The sequence below is a fragment of the Elgaria multicarinata genome, chromosome 11 (genome assembly GCF_023053635.1).
Source record: "Elgaria multicarinata webbii isolate HBS135686 ecotype San Diego chromosome 11, rElgMul1.1.pri, whole genome shotgun sequence".
Lineage (NCBI taxonomy): Eukaryota > Metazoa > Chordata > Lepidosauria > Squamata > Anguidae > Elgaria > Elgaria multicarinata.
In genome coordinates this window covers 42,659,901-42,680,949 of record NC_086181.1, presented here as the reverse complement: position 1 = coordinate 42,680,949, position 21,049 = coordinate 42,659,901, and the positions used below count along the sequence as shown (strand labels likewise).

The 21,049-nt window shown below is 43.0% G+C and overlaps 1 protein-coding gene and 1 gene segment (V, D, J or C); both read right to left on the bottom strand.

The window, feature by feature from the left end:
* Positions 1-3,300: 3,300 nt before the first annotated feature.
* LOC134405974 (uncharacterized) lies at positions 3,301-10,376 on the bottom strand. The gene is made up of 4 exons (XM_063137207.1): positions 10,337-10,376; positions 9,745-10,058; positions 3,768-3,885; positions 3,301-3,680 (listed from the first exon to the last, which is right to left on the bottom strand). Exons 1-4 carry the CDS (start codon positions 10,374-10,376, stop codon positions 3,301-3,303), a joined length of 852 nt encoding a protein of 283 aa, XP_062993277.1.
* Positions 10,377-11,857: 1,481 nt separating this feature from the next.
* On the bottom strand, positions 11,858-12,385 carry LOC134405973 (Ig heavy chain V region 3-like). The segment is given in 2 exon segments: positions 11,858-12,219; positions 12,307-12,385. Coding segments are annotated over 2 exon segments (405 nt in total).
* Between the last annotated feature and the right edge of the window lie 8,664 nt (positions 12,386-21,049).

Sequence of the window (21,049 nt, the reverse complement as noted above, 5' to 3'; positions counted from 1 at the left end):
AAATGTCGGATGAGCTGGTTGGGTGCATACGGGCAACCCATTCCAGGCCCTTTCCAGGAGCTTGTCTCACCCAGCTCATCCAGTAGCCGGTGAACCCGGACTCCTGACATGTTAGGCGGAGGGACTCGCCAGGCCTTTTTATGTCGCCTCCAGATTCTACCAGCTGGATCTGTGATTGGGCACCTGAAATAAAAAGATAAAATATTTTTATTTATTTATTTATTTATTACATTTTTATACCGCCCAATAGCTGAAGCTCTCTGGGCGGTTCACAAAAATAGAGACACCTGCTGCATTTTGACCCCTAATATGTATCATTCCTCCTTTTCATAAAGCTGGAAAATACCTTTGAAGGCCACTAAGAAGAGAATAAATTGAAGCCCAAACATCCTTTCCCCTCTTTTGCCTTGAGGGTGGTTGAAATTGGTGACAGGTACCACAGGGATGCGTCTCTGGGACTCTGGCAGGGAGAAGGCAGGAGAGATTTAAACAGGAAGCTGCCCCTGTATTTACATATCACTGTAGATAAAAAAAGGCCTGTGGCCACCTCTGTCTCTTTGGTTATGAGCCATGGACATGGTTTGGGAGATGGCAAGCCATTGTCTACTATTTTGTGGGGGATGAATAGGGCAGCAATTATAGGTTCAAATGCAGAGATCTGAGAAACAAAACCCCATGAGACAGGTAGTCTTACTTGTCCTTGCACAAGTGATGTAGAAATAAAAATGTAGTAGTTTAGCAGTGGAAGAAATTCTGAGTGGAATCTTACAACAAAATGGTTGATAGATACCAACAAGAGAGCATTTAGTTCTCATCATTCTATGTTGAGCATTAGCGGTGTGTGGAGCGAGTGTGCTGTGAAATTCAGATCTGAGCTCCAATGGTCATGCTGTCTGCTCTGATTTTGGGGGCATCTCAGTTGCTCCACCCCAATGGATTATCCATTGAAAAACTGCTCCATTTTTTGATAACTACCCTATTATAGCACTGAAATTATCCAAATATTTATAGCTCTTTCATTTTTAAAGATGAAGAGATGAAACTTGGCACCTTGATAGCACTGAAGCAGGGCTTTAGCCTTGCAAAGTTGGAAGCATATCTGTTCTTGTCTTCAGTTTTAGGATTTTTAAAAAAATATTGAAGTTTTAATTTTTTTAAAAAATAATACTACTGCTAACATATTTAAAGATAATGAGATGAAACTTGGGATTTAGCCACGCCTATTATTATTATTATTATTATTATTATTATTATTATTATTATTATTATTATTATTTTATATAGCACCATCAATGTACATGGTGCTGTACAGAGTAAAACAGTAAATAGCAAGACCCTGCCGCATAGGCTTACAATCTAATAAAATCATAGTAAAACAATAAGGAGGGGAAGAGAATGCAAACAGGTACAGGGTAGGGTAAGGAGGCACAGGGTAGGGTAAAACTAACAGTAGAAAGTAACAGTAGAAGTCTGCACAACATCAAGTGTTAAAAGCTTTAGGAAAAAGAAAAGTTTTTAGTTGAGCTTTAAAAGCTGCGGTTGAACTTGTAGTTCTCAAATGTTCTGGAAGAGCGTTCCAGGCATAAGGGGCAGCAGACGAAAATGGACAAAGCCGAGCAAGGGAAGTAGAGACCCTTGGGCAGGCGAGAAACATGGCATCAGAGGAGCGAAGAGCACGAGCGGGGCAATAGTGTGAGATGAGAGAGGAGAGATAGGAAGGAGCTAGACCGTGAAAAGCTTTGAAGGTTAACAGGAGAAGTTTATATTGGATTCTGAAGTGAATTGGAAGCCAATGAAGAGATTTCAGAAGCCAAGATGGAAACAGATCCCTTCATTCCTCAAGTTTTACAATATTTATTTTTTTTAAAAAAACCCTCAAACCATCCCACCCATACACACCCATAGACAGACATCCCAAACTGCACAAGACCTTTTATTCTTTACTTTGCTGATGCAAAGATCGGACCTCCGACAGACCTCTGAGGGACCCTCAGTTTTGTGGAGTGGAGAGCACATCCTTAATAAGCCGTGCTCTTTGCTCCACACATTGGAAAGTGGAGGCAATGCATCCTCTGCCCTTAAGTTTTAAAGTCCCTGGAGGGGACACAAATCTTGAGGGACCTGTACACTGTCAGTTATCAAGCAAACAGCTTGCTAATGAGCCTCAATCTCGAAACCACAAACCAGCATCCCAGATCAACATTTTATTTTGCTTAAAACAAATAGCACTTTATGATATTTTTATGCCACTGCTGCCCCCATTTGGAATAATAATAATAATAATAATAATAATAATAATAATAATAATAATAATTTATTTCTTACCTGCCTCTCCGATTGGATCCAGGCAGGCAACAACAGCAAGGATAATATATATAAAATACTGATTAAAAACATAGTATACACTGTTAAAAACATCCTAAAAGCATCCTAAAAGCATCCTAAAATTCTACTGGATAGACCTGAAGACGAATGAGAGTTTGTGAGGCCTGTATTGATTGATTGATTGATTGATTGATTGATTGCATTTCTATACCACCCAATAGCCGAAGCTCTCTGGGTGGTTTACAAAATTCAGACAATTCAAAGTATAAAACCATAATATAAAATACAATATAAACACCAGCTGCCAAGGCCGATTCAGCAGCTATATATGACAAAGGCAAGAAGTTAGGAAAAATGAGAGAGAGAGAGAGAGAGAGAGAGAGAGAAGGAAAGTATGCCTGTATTACAGACTTAAAACTGTTTAATCATAATTCCCCAGACCTATGGAGTTATTCTTAAAGGGTATTCATGGTGGGGATGCAAATTGAGCGTGAATGTCTTTAGGGGGATTTTCACCATGGGCTCATCTACAACAATCAGATATTCCACTATGAAAGTGTTATGAAAGCAGTATATAAAAGGCAGGATCTAAACTACTGATTTATAGTGGTAACGAAGTGCACTGACAACTATTGCGGCCCATGACACATCTACACCAAGCAGGATATAACACTATGAAAGTTGTATATGGTTGGTGTCATGGGCCCCAACAGTTGTCTGTGCACTTCAGTACCACTATAAAGCAGTAGTGTGGCTCCTGCCTTTTATACACTGCTTTCATAACACTTTCATAGTGGAATATCTGATTGGGGTTCAGATACTGATGTTCACACTCAAATTGTGCCCCCTCCATGAGTACCCTTTAATAATACCGTAATAGGTCTAGGGTATTATCATTAAACCGTCTGTAGTACAGGCATACTTGCTTTCAATCTTTTTTCTATTTTTTCCCCATTGGCATATATAGCTGATGAATCAGTCTTGGCAGCTGGGGTGAGCAAAGGAGAGTTTTTGTCTTGCTTCAGATTCACTTCCCCTCACTGTGTATCTTGCACAATAATACATCCCAGTGTCCTCTGGTTTCAGGCCATTCATTTGCAAATACACCTGGCTCTTTGAATTGTCCCTAGAAATGGTGAATCGTCCCTTCACTGTATCCAAGTAGTAAACATCAGATGAGGTGGTTGGGTGTATACCCGCAACCCAGTCCAGGCCATTTTCAGGATCTTGTCTCATCCAGCCCATGTAGCTGCTGGCATAGGTGAACCCAGAGGCTTGACAGATTAGGTGGAGGGACTGTCCAGGCTTTCGTACATCTCCTCCAGACTCCACCAGCTGGATCTGTGATAGGGCGCCTGAAACAAAAAGTCAAAATAGAGACATCTGTTGCGTATTGACCCCTAAAATATATCATTCCTCCTTCTCTGAAAGCAGATAAGTACCTTTGAAGACTGCTAAGAAGAGAATAAATTGAAGCCCAAACATCCTTTCCCCTCTTTTGCCTTGAGGGTGGTTGAAATTGGTTACAGGTACAACAGGGATGTGTCTCTGGGTGTGACTCTGGCCGGGAGAGGGCTGGACAGATTTAAACAGGAATCTGCCCCTGCATTTACATACCACTGTAGATAAAAAAAGGCCTGTGGCCACCTCTGTGTCTTTGGTTATGTGCCGTGGACATGGTTTGGGAGATGGCAAGCCATTGTCTACTGTTTTGTGGGGGAGGAATAGGGCAGCAATTATGGCTGCTCTTAAACTAGAAGTTGGTCTGAATTCTGTTAATTGCCTGGCCTGGATTCATGCTATCCATTTTTGGCTTTGCTGTAAGATGGCACCTCCATCTAATTCTCTAGTATCTAAGATTCTGTTAGATCACTTTGAATCCCCTTGGTGAAAGGCCATGACTAGTAAAATCAAGTTAGTAGGCCTATCTCCCCAAATGCTGTTATCAAGGGATTTAACTAATGCGAAATCAGTAGTGAAACAGAGGCTGCTTGATATAGATATGCAAGTCCTTCAGAGTGCTGCACGGGGCCCATGTTCCCCCCTGTCCCTAGGACTATCAGCCTCTTTTTGTAAAGATGGGATGCCTTACCTGCACTGGTTGACTATTCCTAAATACAGGAGAGCATTCTCATTAGCCAGACTTAATGTCCTTCCCTCCAAACTTTTGGAGGGCAGATTTAATAAAATTCCAGTATTCAACAGATGCTGCCCCTGCAACAATAGTGAAGTGGAAACTGTATCTCATGTTTTACTGTTTTGCAGATTTTATCTAGGGGCTAGAAATGATCTTCTGAACCCTATCTTACAATCCTTTCCTGATCACCCAACTGAATTTTTAATGTCTCTTTTACTTTGTAATATAGACAAATCAATCACTGAGCAAGTGGCCAAGTTTTTGAACTTGGCCATTTCTTTTAGATCTTCTATGATCGCCTGAATTTTTAATAGCTAATGGTATGTTCAGTTTGCTTATATGTAAAAAAATTTTTTTTGCTGGAATGGTCTATTGACTGCAATAAACTAATACTATTTGTCTATTTGAATAGGGCAGCAAAGATGGGTTCAAATGCAGTAGATCTGTGAAACAAAAGCAAATGAGACAGGTAGACATATTTGGGTAAGTGAAGTAGAAATAAAATCACAGGGCATGTCTACACCAGCCATTTATCCCGGGATTGTCCCGGGATCATCCCTGTGCATGCAAATGACACACAGTGGATCCTGGGAGCAGGCAGGGACGATCCCTCCATTTTCCTGGGATAATCCTGAGGTGTAGAAAAGCCCACAGTAGTTTGACAGTGGAAGTAATTCTGTGTGGAGCCTTGCAACAAAATCGTAGCTAGATAACAACGAGATTGAATTTAGTTTTAATCATTCTATGTAGATAGATTATGTATGTACTACTTCTGCTCTTTTTAACAATGGGATATGCCTAGACTGCTTCTGCACTGTATAATTTATTAATTTATACTATACTAATCACTTTGAAATATTTGAAAGAGGAGTCTTTTCTTTCGTGGTCAGAGTGCTCTATTGGTATACAGTGGTCAAACTAGCAAGGAGCTATGTTCACACATAGCCAACTGGGCCATAGGATTTCTGGGTTTATTTTGGGTTGGGCTATATGAGAAATTCATTTCAGTTCATATTTGGTCAGGTTTTATTTACCCACTTTGCACCTTGTGAACTAAACACAGATTTGAATGCAACCTGGGGCCAAAGTCAATACATTTCTGAGCTTGCACTTTCCTTCATGGACCAAGTAGAAATGCATCCTGCAGCTTGGACATGTTTCAGAAATGTACATGAAAAAGGCATAGTTTTGAAATCTGTGCAGATTTATTTATTTATTTATTACATTTGCATACTGCCTCATAGCCGAAGCTCCCTGGGCGGTTTACAAAGATTAAAAGGACTGGATTAAAAAGACTTAATATTAAAAATTAATTTAAAAACATAAAAACATAAAAAAATGTTGGATCTACACTGCCTGGCAGTGCTGTTTGCTCCACATGTTTGAGAGCAGAGGCAACGCATCCTCAGCCCTTAAGTTGTAAACTCTCTGGAGGGGATCAACCTCTTGAGGGACTTGTACATGGTCAGTTATCAAGCAAACAGTCTTCTAATGATCCTCACAAACCAGCATCCCAGATCAACACTACATTTCCCTTACAACACAGAGCATTTTATGATATTTTTATGCCGCTGCTACCCCCATTTGGAAAGCAGAAGGATGAGAGTTTTTGAGGCCTATTTTTATAAAGAGATGAATATGTGAAGTGAACAAATGAAGCTTCAAAGGTGATCGTATTTAAGCAGGAATGGCAAGTGGGACACATGATTTGGATTTGCATTTGGCATTCATCTCCGCTCCCAGTCAGCCAGACGGTCTCCGGCTAAAGCAATAAAGGAGCTGGCAGGATGTAACTTCAGCTAACACTGCTGGAAGGCTTTAGAATTGTCTGAGTGATGTTCTTCCTCGAGCTGCCATGGCTCAAGTGGCCAAGGCGGCTTGGAGTGCCTTTTACCAGCTTCGACTGGTTCGCCAACTGCGGCCTCTCCTGGACAGGGATAGCTTGGCCACAGTGCTACAGGCATTGGTAACCTCAAGATTGGATTACTGCAATGTGCTCTATGTGGAGCTGCCCTTGAAGCTGCTCCAGAAGCTGGAGCTAGTGCAGAATGCTAAGGCTCAGCTGTTGTCTGGAGCTGCCCCTTTTCAGCAAGTAACGCTTCTGCTGAGGAACTGCACTGGCTGCCTATTCACTACCAGGCCAGGTTTAAGATTCTTATACTTGTGTACAAAGCCCTAAACAACTTGGGACCTGGATACCTGAGACAGCGCCTTTTCCCCTACCAACCTGCCCAGTCACTGAGGTCATCCAAAGGCATGTTCCTGGAGGTTCCACGTCCTCTGATTGGAGTCCACCAGGGGAAGAGCCTTCAGCGTGGTGGCCCCCCTCCTATAGAATTCCCTTCCTCTGGAGGTCAGGCAGGTGCCTACATTGTATTCCTTTCGGTGCCTCCTGAAAACATCCTTCTTCCAGGAAGCCTTTCCTTAATAACATCCTTATTCCAGGAAGCCTTTCCTTAATAACCAGCCATGGTTCACTGTAGATTTTGCTTCTTTTAAAATCTATTTTAAATTGTTGTATTCTGTTGTTGTTTTTGTACACCGCTCTGAAATTTTGAATGGGGAGCAGTATATCAGTATTGTAAATAAATGAATAAATAAATAAATAACTTTCTTAGTCCCTGAACTGAAAAGTGTAATATAAAACTTCAGGCTCAGAACAGTGTGAAACACCAAGAGGATATGTCTAAAGTGAGATGAGAGCCAAGTACAGGTGATCATGGTTCATTCAGGTGGCCACCTGGACTTAGTAAACCTCTGATACTCCTCTGTTCTTGTGAGCTGTTATAGGACACAATAATTCATGGTTCACTGATCATGCTACAGTTTAGCTAAAAAGTAGGGATGTGCTCCGCTCCGATTAGGAGCGTAGAAGCAGTAGCGGATTGGCCTGCTCCGCCTTACCCAGAGGCAGAGTAGCGGACCGCGGACCCCCTAGAAGCAAGGCGAAGAGAAGCGCCCATTTTTCGGAGCTCCGAGTTCAGGCAGAGCGCTCCGGTCGCCATCTTGAAAACATTTCGCCATAGGATTGCATTGCGGCAAATAATCGCGCATAACTACGTTGTTTTTGAAGCTATCATTCTGAAAATTCTTGTGCACAGAGAGTCGTGGATGGGGGTCATTTTTAGACCACTCCCACCTCTCTGCGTTGTCTGGGTCGCGTGCTATATTTTTGTGAAAATCGGGTCAACCGCGCGGCTCAAACGGCGTTTTCGGCTTTTCGCCCATAGGATTGCATTGAGGGAAAGAATCGGGGATAACTGGGGGGGGGGTTTAAGCTATCGTTCTGAAAATTCTTGTGCACAGAGAGTCGTGGATGGGGGTCATTTTGAGACCACTCTCAACTTTCTGCATCGTACGGGTCGTGGGCTAGAAGTTTTTAAAAAATTGGCGGGAAAAATACCTTTTTCAAAGGGCTGAGGGGCAGAGTCAGCTCCCGGTCATGATGATCCCAAAGTTGGAGGAGGGCATAGGCAAAACAGGTAACTTGGGATTCTGGGAAACTTCTCTTTCTTCATCTGAACGGGCTTTTCCCCGTGTTTTTTAACACAGTAGCCCCACCAAATGCACAAACACAACCTGAAATCATATACTAAGCCAAGAATAAGAGATAGAAACACAGCACTGCTCCCCACCCTAACCTTGGTGAACAACTGAATCGATGTGGTGCAAGGGGATGAGCTCCCCTAGGGCATCTCATCGTGGACGTGCCCCCACTCTCTCCTGCACTGGAAGGCCATTAGAGCCTTCCAAAGAGAGTAAAACGGTGGAGCAATGCCTATCATGAGTTGAAGTGAATGGTCACTTTTCAGTGGTGGAGCAATGCCTGTTATGAGTCCAAGTGAGCGTTTTACTTCTTCTCAGAGCTGTTGGTGGCTGTCAGTGTCTTGAACTGGCAGCTACTTCCCCCTCCCCCGGGCACGTCCCCCTATTGCTGGTAAAAGACAGATATAGCCTTTTTAAAAAAATTCTTCTTGCTGTTTATTCAGCAACACTGCTGCTTTTAATTCCACCCCTCCTTTGTTTATTGATTGATTTATTCCATTTTATATGCATTACTGGCTTATCCTTGGCTCACTTCTTTATGCCCCCAGAAATGCCAGCTGCATGCCTGCCTGCCTTCCCTCCCTCCTCCCCTGCCCACCTCGCAGGGATGTTGTGTGTGGGGTGCCCGATTTTCAAAAATTCACCAAAAATCAGGGGATGATGGGATTGCTTTGAAACTTGGCGTGCGTGTGTATATCCCCATGAGGTGTCATGGTGCCAAACATGAGGTTTCTAACTTGAACAGAAAAAAAGTTGTATAATTTTTTAGCTTTCAATGCAAGCCTGGGGGGGGGGGAAACGGAGCTCCGGATCCGGATCCGGAGCTCCGGGCGGACCGGAGCGGAAGTGGGCGGAGCGGGGGCGGGGCGGAGCGGCCCGATCCGGAAAATGGCGGATCTGCAAGTGAAGCGGAGCGGGGGGTCCGTGCACACCCCTACTAAAAAGGTCATCTGAACAGGCTCTGAGTATGATAAGCTAAACATGATCAAAATCCCCTACATCTTGGGGTATTATTTTAAACCCTTTATTCACTATACCAGTGAATTAGCAGAGTAACAGCGGTTCTTAACTATGAAATTCAGCAAAGACCAAATTAACTTCAAGACAGAGTCTGTTTTGTTTGGTACAAAAATAAAGTATTTTACTGATAGAAATATACACAGTTTATGGCAATACAAATTTACACTAACATACTCACACACTTGGTCATAGATACACGTTACAGCAGGGCTCACAGCAGCAGAGAGAGAATATTTTAATCTGGTTACAATGCTCCAAAATCTCTCTGTATATACACTTCCCTGAACAAATGATGAAACCACTAATTGGCAATCATGAGACAATTAGACTTTTGCATCATCCCAATAATTCAATAAAGTCCACCTGCAAACTTGACCTTTAAGCTGATTGACTGATGCTGAGTCTTCAGTTTCTTCCAGGTTTTGCAGACTTGTACAGAAATATGGAAAGTACAAAAACCAGTCCTAATCCAGGACTTCAACACTACAGTCATTCACACTCAAATTGTGCCCCTGCCATGAATACTCTTTAAGAATACCTTAATAGGTCTGGGGTATTATCATTAAACAGTTTAAGTCTGTAGTACAGGCATACTTGCCTTCCCTCCCTCTGTCTTTCCCCCTTCACTTCTTGCCATTGACAAATATAGCTGAAGAATAGCAGCTGGTGTGAGCGAAGGAGAGTTTTTGTCATGCTTCAGATTCACTTCCCCTCACTGTGTATCTTGCACAATAATACATTCCAGTGTCCTCTGCTTTCAGGCCGTTCATTTGCAAATACAGCTGGCTCTTTGAATTGTCCCTGGAAATGGTGAATCGTCCCTTCACTTTATCCGAGTAGTAAATACTGGATGAGCTGGTTGGGTGCATATAAGCAACCCAGTCCAGGCCCTTTCCAGGAGCTTGTCTCACCCAGCCCATGTAATAGCTGGCATAGGTGAACCCGGAGGCTTGACATGTTAGGTGGAGGGACTCTCCAGGCTTTTTCACATCCCCTCCGGACTCCACCAGCTGGATCTGTGATTGGGCACCTGAAAAAAAAAAAAAAACCAAACAAAATATAGACATCTATTGCGTATTGAACCATAAATGTATCATTCATCCTTCACTAAAAGCAGAAAAATACCTTTGAAGGCTGCTAATAAGAGAAGAATAAATTGAAGCGAAACCATACTTTCCCCTTCTTTGCGTTGAGAGGGATTGAACAGAAATTGACCACAGGCACAATGGGGATGTGTCTCTGGGAGTGACTGCGCCAGGGAGAAGGTAGGTCTGATTTAAACAGGATGCGGCCCCTGCATTTACATACCATTCTGGATAAAAGGGCCCTTGGCCACCTCTGGCTTCATCTATATGAAGCAGGATATTGCACTATGAAAGTGGTATGCAGAAGCTACACGACTGCTTTACAGTGGTATTGAAGTGCACTGACAATTGTTGGGGCACATAAATATATACCATATTCCACTTTCATACCACTATATCCTGCTTGGTGTGGCTCCTGCCTTTTATATACTGCTTTCATAGTGCAATAATAATAATAATAATAATAATAATAATAATAATAATAATAATAATAAATTTCTTACCCTCCTCTCCCTTTGGATCGAGGTGGAGAACAACATTAGAACAGGAATCAATACATCTTAAAAATTCTTGATTTAACATTGATGTGGATAGGCCTGCTGGAAAAGGCTAGTGTTTAAAGCTGCCTTAAAATCACACAGAGGGTTAATTTTACGAATCTCCTCCGGCAGGCCATTCCACAATCTGGGGGCAACAGAAGAAAAGGTCCTCTGGGAAACTGATGTCAGCCTAGTTTTAGCTGACTGAAGTAAGTTCACCCCAGGGGACCAGAGTGTGCGGGGCGGACTGTATGGTGTAGATGAGGCCTTTGTCTCTTTGATTATATAGAGCGGATGTTGTTTGGTACACGGCCAGCCATATTCACCATTTCTGCGGGGAGGAATGGGGCATCAGTGATGACTTCTGTGACACAAAAACCTATGAGACTTACATACATTTGGGGAAATGTATTACAAATAAAAATGCAGCAGTTCAGAAGGGGAAGAAATTCCTGTGGAATCCCCTTTCTTGGAGGCTAACAAAAACAAACAAAAAACAAAAAAAAGTTAGATGGAAAGCCGCAAGAGAGGGTTCTGTTCTAGTGATCCCATTGTGATAAACTATGCACTGCCTCTGGCCTCTTAATTTGTAGCAAACATGAACATCATCATGAGTTATTTGAAACCGGGACATTTTTCTTTTTCTTTTATGGTCATCGTCCTATAAATGCGTACAGTGGTCAGACGAGAATGAAGCTATGGCCTGCTTATAAACACGAGGAGCCAGGAATTGGGCACGGAGCCCTTCAGGTGCTCTGTGTCCATCAGGGGTGGGGTGGGTGGGAGCAGGATTATTATTATTATTATTATTATTATTATTATTATTATTATTATTATTATTATTATTTAAAAATGTAACCTTATTGATGGAGCACTCATGCACTCATCTTCAATTTAAAAAAGATGGCGGGCACGATGTCTTCCTTCTTCCCTGGACTTTGTGTACTGCGTGTGGAAAAAGGGGAGGATCTCACAATCCGCATATCACGAGATTCTCCCCATTCCCTACCTAGTGTAGACATGCACCCTCTCTTTTTTTCCTAACTTTTTTCCATTGACATATATAACTGATACATCAGCCTGGGCAGCTGGAGTGAGCATTCTAAAGAAACAGTTCAAGTCCGTAGAACAGACGTACTTGTTTTCATTTTTCTAACGTCTTCCCATCGACATATATAGTTGATGAATCAGCTTTGGAAGCTGGTTTAAGCAAAGGAGAGTTTTTGTCTCACTTCAGATTCACTTCCCCTCACTGTGTCTCTTGCACAATAATACATCGCGGTGTCCTCAGCTTTCAGGCCGTTCATTTGCAGATACAGCTGGCTCTTTGAATTGTCCCTGGAAATGGTGAATCGCCCTTTCACTTTATCTGAGTAGTAAATGTGGGATGAGTCAGATGGGTGCATACGGGCAACCCATTCCAGGCCCTTTCCTGGAGCTTGTCTCACCCAGCTCATCCAGTAGCTGGCATAGGTGAACCCGGAGGCTTGACAGTTTAGGCGGAGGGACTCTCCAGGCTTTTTTACATCTCCTCCAGACTCCACCAGCTGGATCTGTGATTGGGCACCTGAAACAAAAAGACAAAATATAGACACCTGCTGCATTTTGACCCCTAAAATGTATCATTCCTCCTTTCCTGAAAGCAGAAAAATACCTTTGAAGGCGACTAAGAGAATAAATTGAAGCCAAAACATCATTTCCCCTCTTTTTGCCTTGAGGGTGGTTGAAATTGGTTACAGGCACAACAGGGATGTGTCTCTGGGTGTGACTCTGGCAGGGAGAGGGCAGGACAGATTTAAACAGGAAGCTGCCCCTGCATTTACATACCACTGTAGATAAAAAAAAGGGCCTGTGGCCACCTCTGTCTCTTTGGTTATGTGCCATGGACATGGGAGACGGCAAGCCACTGTCTACTATTTTATGGGGGTGGAATAGGGCAGCAATTATGGGTTCAAATTCAGTAGATCTGTGAAACAAAACCACATGAGACAGGTAGACTTACTTGTATTTGTGTAACTGAAGTAGAAATAAAAATGCAGTCGCTTGGCAATGGAAAAATTCTGTTTGGCATCTTACAACAAAATGGTTGATATATACCAACAAGAGAGTATTTAGCTCTAATCATTATCTGAACCTGAACCCTATGCTCTTTTTAACAATGGCATATCCTGCTTGGTGTAGATGAGCCCTGTGTTAGAGTGATTGGAAGGGATTTTGCTTCTCATGATCTCTCTCTCTCTCTCTGTCTGTCTCTCTCTCTCTCTCTGTCTCTCTCTCTCATTTGTGTTTATTTGCCTTTATTTTATTTCATCCATCCATCCATGTATCCCTATATCTTTTTATCTGTCTCCATTTTCATTGGTATCAGTCTCTGAACCCCATTCTGCTTCTGATTTCATCTTTCGTTGTTACCAGTTATGAAATGAGGAGAATCATCTCTATGCCTAATGTGTTAAGTGTTAGAAAATCTGGATCATTTGAATGCGACTTCCACATTATTCAATTATGATTGATTAGGACTTGCACAAATGTACACTTCCAAAAAGATGCATATATGTATTTGTGAATATGCAAGAACACACAAATGTGGACATGCATCCTCACCTGAATGGTCTCCCACCCCTTTGTCTTCCACCTGAAAGTTCTCTCCCCGTCCCAAATCTCAAGAGTGGTATTGCCCCCACTCAACATGCCAACATGTTTGGCTGGGATGAAAGGTGGGCTCAGCCCCAGTGCATACACAGTATACATGATTTAGGAAATGGTGAACAATAGCTGATTGTACCCATGGGAAGGAATACGTTGGCAAGTAGAGGGTTTAGTGACATACTCCTGGTTAACTCAACTAGTTAAGGTTGGATTAAAGGTTTTAGGCTCAACAGAGCTGTGTATTAGGATTTATCTGGCACTACAAATGATATTGGCTTTATGCCACTTTAACTCTCATGGCTAGCCCTCCTCCAAGAATATTCTGTATTAGAGAGCCACAGATCTCAGGTCATGGGTGTTCTTAAATTCTATCCTTCTTGCATTGAGTTGGCAGGAAAGAAGTAAGTTTTGTTGAATGTGGTTACAGTCCTAACTATAACTGGGGAACTCTGGTCACACCGCATTGCCAGTTCTGGGAAGGACAGTAAGGTCAGGTTCTGATGTTACTTTAATCCATGATGGTTTAATAAGCTAGGCACAGTAGCTTATTGTCAAAATGAGCTACTGTTATCCCACACACAATCAGTCAAATAAGCTACTGCCCATATCGTATTAAGCTATTGTGTGTAATATGTCGCATCACCCGCAATCTCCTGTCCTGCTGCAGTCCTCCTGTGCAAGCAACGGTGTCTGCCCATTAAAAACATTGCAGCAGCCTCTTATAGCCTTCCCCAATATCTCAATGAGAGGGCAGAGGTGTGGGATAAAGTACAAGGGCCTAATTCAGCACTTCCCACAACACTCTGACAAGTGTGTTTAGCTAAACATGGGGCATGTCTAGATGATGCCTTATCCTGGAGTTCACCCCGGGATCATCCCTGTGTGTCCACATGATGCACAGGGGATCCCGAGGGCAGGGAGGGATGATCCCTCCGTTTCCCCAGGATAACCGGCACCACTTGTATCCCAATTTTTCCCGTGGTCTCAGGATATTGGGGGTGACCGTCCCAATATCATCCCGGCTCCTCGCGAGGAAACGCGAGGAGCTGAGAACTGGGCATGGGGCACGGAGTTCTTCAGGCACTCTGTGCCCATTGGGGGTGAGGAGGAGAGCGGGATAGATTGGTTTTTTAAAAACCTTTTTATTTTTGCTGGAGTGTGAATGTGCTCCATCTCTTCTTTCTGTAAAAAAAAATGGCCGCCATGATGGATGCGATGCCCGGGATGTCACGTGGCCCCTGTGGACTGAGGGGGAGGATCTCATGATCAGAATACCGTGAGATCCTCCCCCCTCCCACCCGGAATGCCAGGAGATCTAGACATACCCATGGTCACAATCCCCAGATAGATTTTCCACTCAAGTTTATTTATTTTATTTTATTTTATTATTTTATTTATTGCATTTTAATACCACCCAATAGCTGAAGCTCCCTTGTGGTTCACAAAAACTAAAACCATTCAAAGTGTAAAACAAACAGTATAAAAACATGATATAAAATACATGTTAAAAAGTGATGAAAAACATACCACATGTGATTGTTGGAGGAAAATTCTGAGAGTGCCTTGGACTGCAAGAAGATCAAACCAGCCCATACTCCAGGAAATAAAGCCAGACTGCTCACTTGAGGGAATGGTATTAAAGGCAAAACTGAAGTACTTTGGCCACATAATGAGAAGACAGGACACCCTGGAGAAGAGGCTGATGCTAGGGAAAGGGGAAGGCAAAAGGAAGAGGGGCCGACCAAGGGCAAGATGGATGGATGAGATTCTGGAGGTGACAGACTTGACCTTGGGGGAGCTATGGGTGGCAACGGCCGACAGAAAGCTCTGGCGTGGGCTGGTCCATGAAGTCACGAAGAGTCGGAAGCGACTGAACGAATAAACAACAACACACATGATTAAAACATCTTATTTATTTTATTTAAGTTCTGTCCCCTTCATAAATACATTTTTTTAAAAAATGCCTAAATAGGTCTAGGGACTTAAACTAAGTACAGGCATACTTGCTGTTTCTGTTTTTTTCTAACTTCTCCCCCACTGTCATATATAGCTAATGAATCAGCTTTGGGAGCTGGTGTGAGCAAAGGAGAGTTTTTGTCCCACTTCAGTTTCACTTCCCCTCAATGTGTCCCTCTCGCACAGAAATACATCCCAGTGTCCTCAGCTTTCAGGTTGTTCATTTGCAAATACGACTGGCTCTTTGAATTGTCCCTAGAAATGGTGAATCGTCCCCGCACTTTTCTGAGTAGAAAAGATCACTTGAGGTGTAGGCGTGCATTCGCGCAACCCTTTCCAGGGGCTTGTCTGATCCAGCTCATATAGTAGCTGGTATAGCTGAAGCCAGAGGCTTGACAGTTTAGGCGGAGGGCCTGTCCAGGCCTTTTAATGTCTCCTCCAGACTCCACCAGATGGATCTGTGATGGGGCACCTGAAACAAAAGACAAAATATAGAGATCTTCTGCATTTTGATCCCTGGAATTCATCATTCCTTCTCCGTTGAAAGCAGAAAAATACCTTTGAAGGCTGCTAAGAAGAGAATAAAGTGAAGCCAAAACATCCTTTGCTTTGAGAGGGATTGAAAAGAAATTGGTCACAGGCACAATGGAGATGTATCTCTGGGTGGCACTGGAGTAAGGAGAGGGTTGGCCTGATTTAAACAGGATGCAGCCCCTACATTTACATACCACTTTGGATAAAAAGGCCTTTGGCAACTTCTGTCTCTGTCAGGATCTGTCCTGCAGCACCACCTGGTGGCCATAGTGCACTTTGCCAGCTGCAGAGTAGCTGCAGGACCCAGGCCCATATCAGCAGCACCACATGAGCTGATGCAGACCAGCTGGGAGCAGCCAGGAAAGGGCTATATAAGAAAGGCATTTCCACTCCAGCCTTTGCCACAGCAACATGGTCTCCTGTGCCTTCTGTAGCCCATTCCTGGTGTCCAGACCTATGGCCCGGCTTGAACCCTGCTGGTCTATGGACCATGCCTTTTGCCCTGCTTGGACTCTGTTTTGCCTTTGAATGCTGAACCCTGCTTGCTCCTGCACCTTGTCTTTGCCTCTAGCCCTGCCTGGACTCTGTTGCCAGTTCCATCGCTGTCCATCCTGGCCCTGGTGTTCCTGTGCTGAGGCCTTGCTGCCCACGCCCCGGCCCCTGATAATCTCTTTGGTTATATACAATGGACATGGTTTGGGAAACAGCAAGCCATATTCACTATTTCTGTGGGGAGAAATGTGGCAGCAATTATGGGTTCAAATGTGATAGTTCTATGACATAAAATGGGAAGATGTTCTTATATTTGGAAAAAAATGAAATAGAAATAAAAAATGCAGTAGATTGGCAGTGGAAGAAATTCTTTATGGAATCTTCTCTCTAGGAGGCTTACAATAAAATGATAGGCAGATACCCAGAAGAGAGAGTTCAGGGCAAATAAAAGGAAGGACTTCTTCACACAGCGCATAGTTAAATTATGGAACTCACTACCACAAGATGTAGTGATGGCCACCATTTTGAATGGCTTTGAAAGGGGTTTGGATAAATTCCTGGAGGAAAAGGCCCTCAGTGGCTACTAGCCTTTTATATACCACTTCCATACCATTTTCATAGTGAAATACCCTGCTTGGTGTGGATTAGGCTGAAGTCTGGATCCAACCCATGGGGTTTACTTGTTGCAGTTAGTATTTGTATAGGTGGAAATCACTGTGCCCTGTTAATATTATAGCTATTCCGGACACAGAAATACACAGCCGTGTCAGCAGCTGTCAAGGAGTTCAGCTGCAGGGAGTACTCATTCGCTGAAGTATATTCAGTAATGGTTGTACGACTCTTTAGAGGAGGGGAATAGAATTTGCTCCCAGTATAGTGGTACACTTCTGCAATCCATTCTAGGCCCTTCCCAGGATGGTGTCGGAACCAGTCCCAAGCATAATGCTGAGTAGAGATGGAGAAACCTGTCACTTTACAGACAAGTCTGAGATTCTGCCCAGGTTTGATCATTCCTGGGCCAGATGATATCAGCTGAATGTCTGAGACGGCCCCTGGAGATGAAAGAACATTAGAATGAATACAGTACATCCCATGATCTGTGGATTATCCAAGCCAATATGTTTCAACCTTCCACAGAACATCTCCTTACAGTTTGGAACAGCCATCAAAGAAAACAAGAGCAGCAAGAACTTCATAATGACAATAAAAAGATGATGACAATGATGATGATTAATTCAATTTATACCCCACCTGTCTACAAAATACCCTATACTACAACTTGGGAGAAAATGAGAATCCTAAATTTGTAAGGCTTCTATGCAAATGTATATGAAGGATGATTTACATGAGTCCTTCCTCCAGTAACCTATCAAATACAAAGAGGTTGTTAGAAGCTTTTAAAGTTTGCTTCCACTTTCCTTCTTGAAATATGCAACTCACAGAGTAAGAACATAAGAAGACCCATGCTGGATCAGACCAAGGGTCCATCTAGCCCAGCACTCTATTCTGTTCACAAAGACATCAACCAGCTGTCAACCAGGGACTCACAAGCAGGACATGGGTGCTCCCACCCATGTTTCCCATATAGACAGCGAAATGGTTTTTGCTATTCTTCTAAATCTCCTGCAGAGGGAGCATTAGAAGACTTTCCATAGACAGATGTTTGATCACTAAAAATGCATTTGTTTTAAAAGAAGCATTTTAACTCACCACCCCTTGTCCCATACATTAATGTTAAATATCTTTCTATCATTCAGACCTTAATGTCCTCAAGCCCAATGATCTCTCCTCCAAACAACTCTCCCAGGCCTCCCACTGGGGCCATAGCTAGACCAGGCCTATATCCTGGGGTCATCCCTGTGCATCCAAATGACACACAGGGGATCCCGGGATCAGGCAGGGACGACCGCTCCATTTGCCTGGGATAATCCTTAGGTCTAGCTAAGGCCAGAGTGTTCTTTGCTTTGAAGTAGAACACAGTACCCTTGCAAGTTGCCCCAAATCCTGGGTGCAACTAAAGGTATTTATTTATTTATTTATTTATTTATTACATTTCTATACCGCCCAATAGCCAGAGCTCTCTGGGCGGTACTGTCATGGGTTATCTCTCCTCTTGACCCTTTCATAAATTCTTGGCTTTCATCCCTTTGATAAAACTGCAGGGAGTCAAGTAGCTTCATATCAGGATTTAGTATTTCACAGTCTATTCTGCCAACCTGATGGCTTTGTTTTAGGGTCTGACTTCCCTGTTGGTGGAAACATGGACAATGGTAATATGGAACCTATCTGTTGAACCCATCTTCTATTCAACTCAATCTCCTGCAAAGGGAGAATTAGAAGACATTCTGTAGGCAGCCTGTCCCAACCTGGTATACTCCATATATTCTAAACTACAATCCCCATCATTCACAACTGGGGAAGTTGGATATTCTAGCCACACACACCTAGAGAGCACCAGGTCTGGGAATACTGAGCTAAGGACCATGGGAGACTTGTAGCCAGATCTGACAAACAATTTTGCTATCAATGTGCGCAGAGCAGAAATTGGCCCTGAGCAGAATTATCTCAACCTGTAATTAACTAAATCATTGTAATAGGTGAACTTGGGCCATGCTTAAGGGCGTTTTTAGAGGGCATTAGAAAACAATAAGGGAATCTGGAAAAGATTATAAAACCATTCTGTGGCATTGAGAATTGTCATAATGGGCAAGAGTTGGGTGAAGCTATGGCAGTTTGATATCTGATACAATTTCATTCCCACTGCTATGACAAGTTTCATATTCATGTATAGACTGTCTCTGCTGGTACTTCTATCCTTGCTGATGTCAAAGAGATGGGAGGCTGAGTTTCCCTTTTGATGGTTATGGGCAGACTCAGCCACCATCCAAGACAACCTGTTAAACTCCGACTGATGCTGCAGCCAAAGGTGAATCAGTGTCTTGGGAGAATGTTGCAATTACTGATGCTGCTCCTTCTCTGGCCTCATGGGGTATGTCAAATGCCTAGTATGAACTGCCGCATGAATGATGGCCTCCACAGTCTACATGAATCATACAAGCCAGGGGATCTCCTCATCGGTGGGATTACTTCTCAGCTCAGTAGCATTTCTCTCAAATTTCCTTTCAAGGAACTTCCTTCACATCGTATCATTGAATATTCAAGGTTAAGAACTCCCCTCCCTCCCTTTCTCCCCCCCCCACCCTCATTGCTTGAATTTTGTGTGCTTAGCTGCATCTAAAATCCTATGCAATATTAGTAATGGGGAGAGGATGGTGCAAAAGGGCAGACAGATAACACCATTCAATGTGATTGAAAATTCTGCAATGTTAGTGCAATTGCAAACTGCATTTCATTGACCTATATCTTTAACCTTGCATGAGTGTGAAGCTGTGGATTTGAAGTCCTGAAGGACAGACAGATCTACACCAAGCAAGATATTCCACTATGAAAGCAGTATATAAAAGGCAGGAGCCACGGTACTGCTTTTTAGTGGTACTGAAGTGCACTGATAACTGTTGGGGCCCATGACACATCTACACCAAGCAGGATATAAAACTATAAAAGCAGTATGAAAGCGGTATATGGTATGTGTCATGGGCCCCAACAGTTGTCAGTGAACTTCAGTACCACTATAAAGCAGTAATGTGGCTCCTGCCTTTTATCTACTGCTTTCATAGTGGAATATCCTGTTTGGTGTAGAGGACCCCACAGAATGGTAATACTTATCCCATGAACTGTAACATTATATTGTGCCATAGCATGTGTCTCTATCTATGAGGTAGTGATAAAGATCTTAAGACATTTCCATATCTTCGTTTATTTTCTGTGAAGTTGTCCAAATTCAGAACTGAAGGTTTGGAGAGAAATAATGAAGGTGGCATGAAGTTCGGGTGCGTGGGCATCCAAGCATTGTCCAGCTACTCCATCTTCCCTTCCTTAACACTGTTCTTAGTTTTAAGAATAAGGATGCAAGAATGGATGGGAAAATATGGAGGAAGGATTACAACTGGATGATGACATCATCTGGATTCTCCCTCATAAAGGTCTGACAGAAAGCTCATCTACACCAAGCAAGATATTGCACTATGAAAGCTGTATGAAAGTGGTATATAAAAGCCAGGAGACACACTACTGTATTATAGTGGTATTGAAGTGCTCTGACAACTGTTGGGGCCCATTGACACATCTGCACCAAGCAGGATATAACAGTGGTTTGAAAGTGTTTTATGGTAAGTGTCATGGGCCCCTACAGTTGTCAGTGCACTTCAATACTGCTATGAAGCAGTAGTGCGGCTCCCGCCTTTTATATACTGCTTTCATGTGGTATGAAAGCAGTATGTTCATAGTGGAATATCCTGCTTGGTGTAGATGCGCCCAATGAGGTAGGGTGATTGTGCATTAAAAGCCTCATGTTGCAGCACCCCATTTCCCCTCTCCTATGTATGTTGCTGCCTCTCAATTGTCAGTGTTTTAATGCATTATCCATATAATGCGGAGAGGAGATAACACCATGAATTAAGCCTGAAACCTTCAGGGACAAAGGAGGGGGAAAGCATGCCATTTTACTCAGCTAATGAAAACAGTTTAAAACAACCAAACGATACAATAAAGAGTATGAACCATTAATTGCAGCTTGATTACAAAGCTCTACCAGCACCTCCTGGCCTTGACATTTGCCACAAATGAAATCAACTTGGATCCCAAGGTCTTGCCTAATGTCACACTTGGGTACCACATTTATGACAGCTACTGTGATGCAAAGATGA

Bases quoted from the DNA above. Each gene is read 5' to 3' on its own strand.
- LOC134405974 (XM_063137207.1), bottom strand. From the start codon at position 10,376: ATGAAGCCAGAGGTGGCCAAGGGCCCTTTTATCCAGAATG. The intron at 10,059-10,336 runs GTATGTAAATGC...TTTTTTTTTCAG, and splicing joins GGGCCCTTTTATCCAGAATG to GTGCCCAATCACAGATCCAG. The intron at 3,886-9,744 runs GTGAGGGGAAGT...TCTCCCGGCCAG, and splicing joins ATTATTGTGCAAGATACACA to AGTCACACCCAGAGACACAT.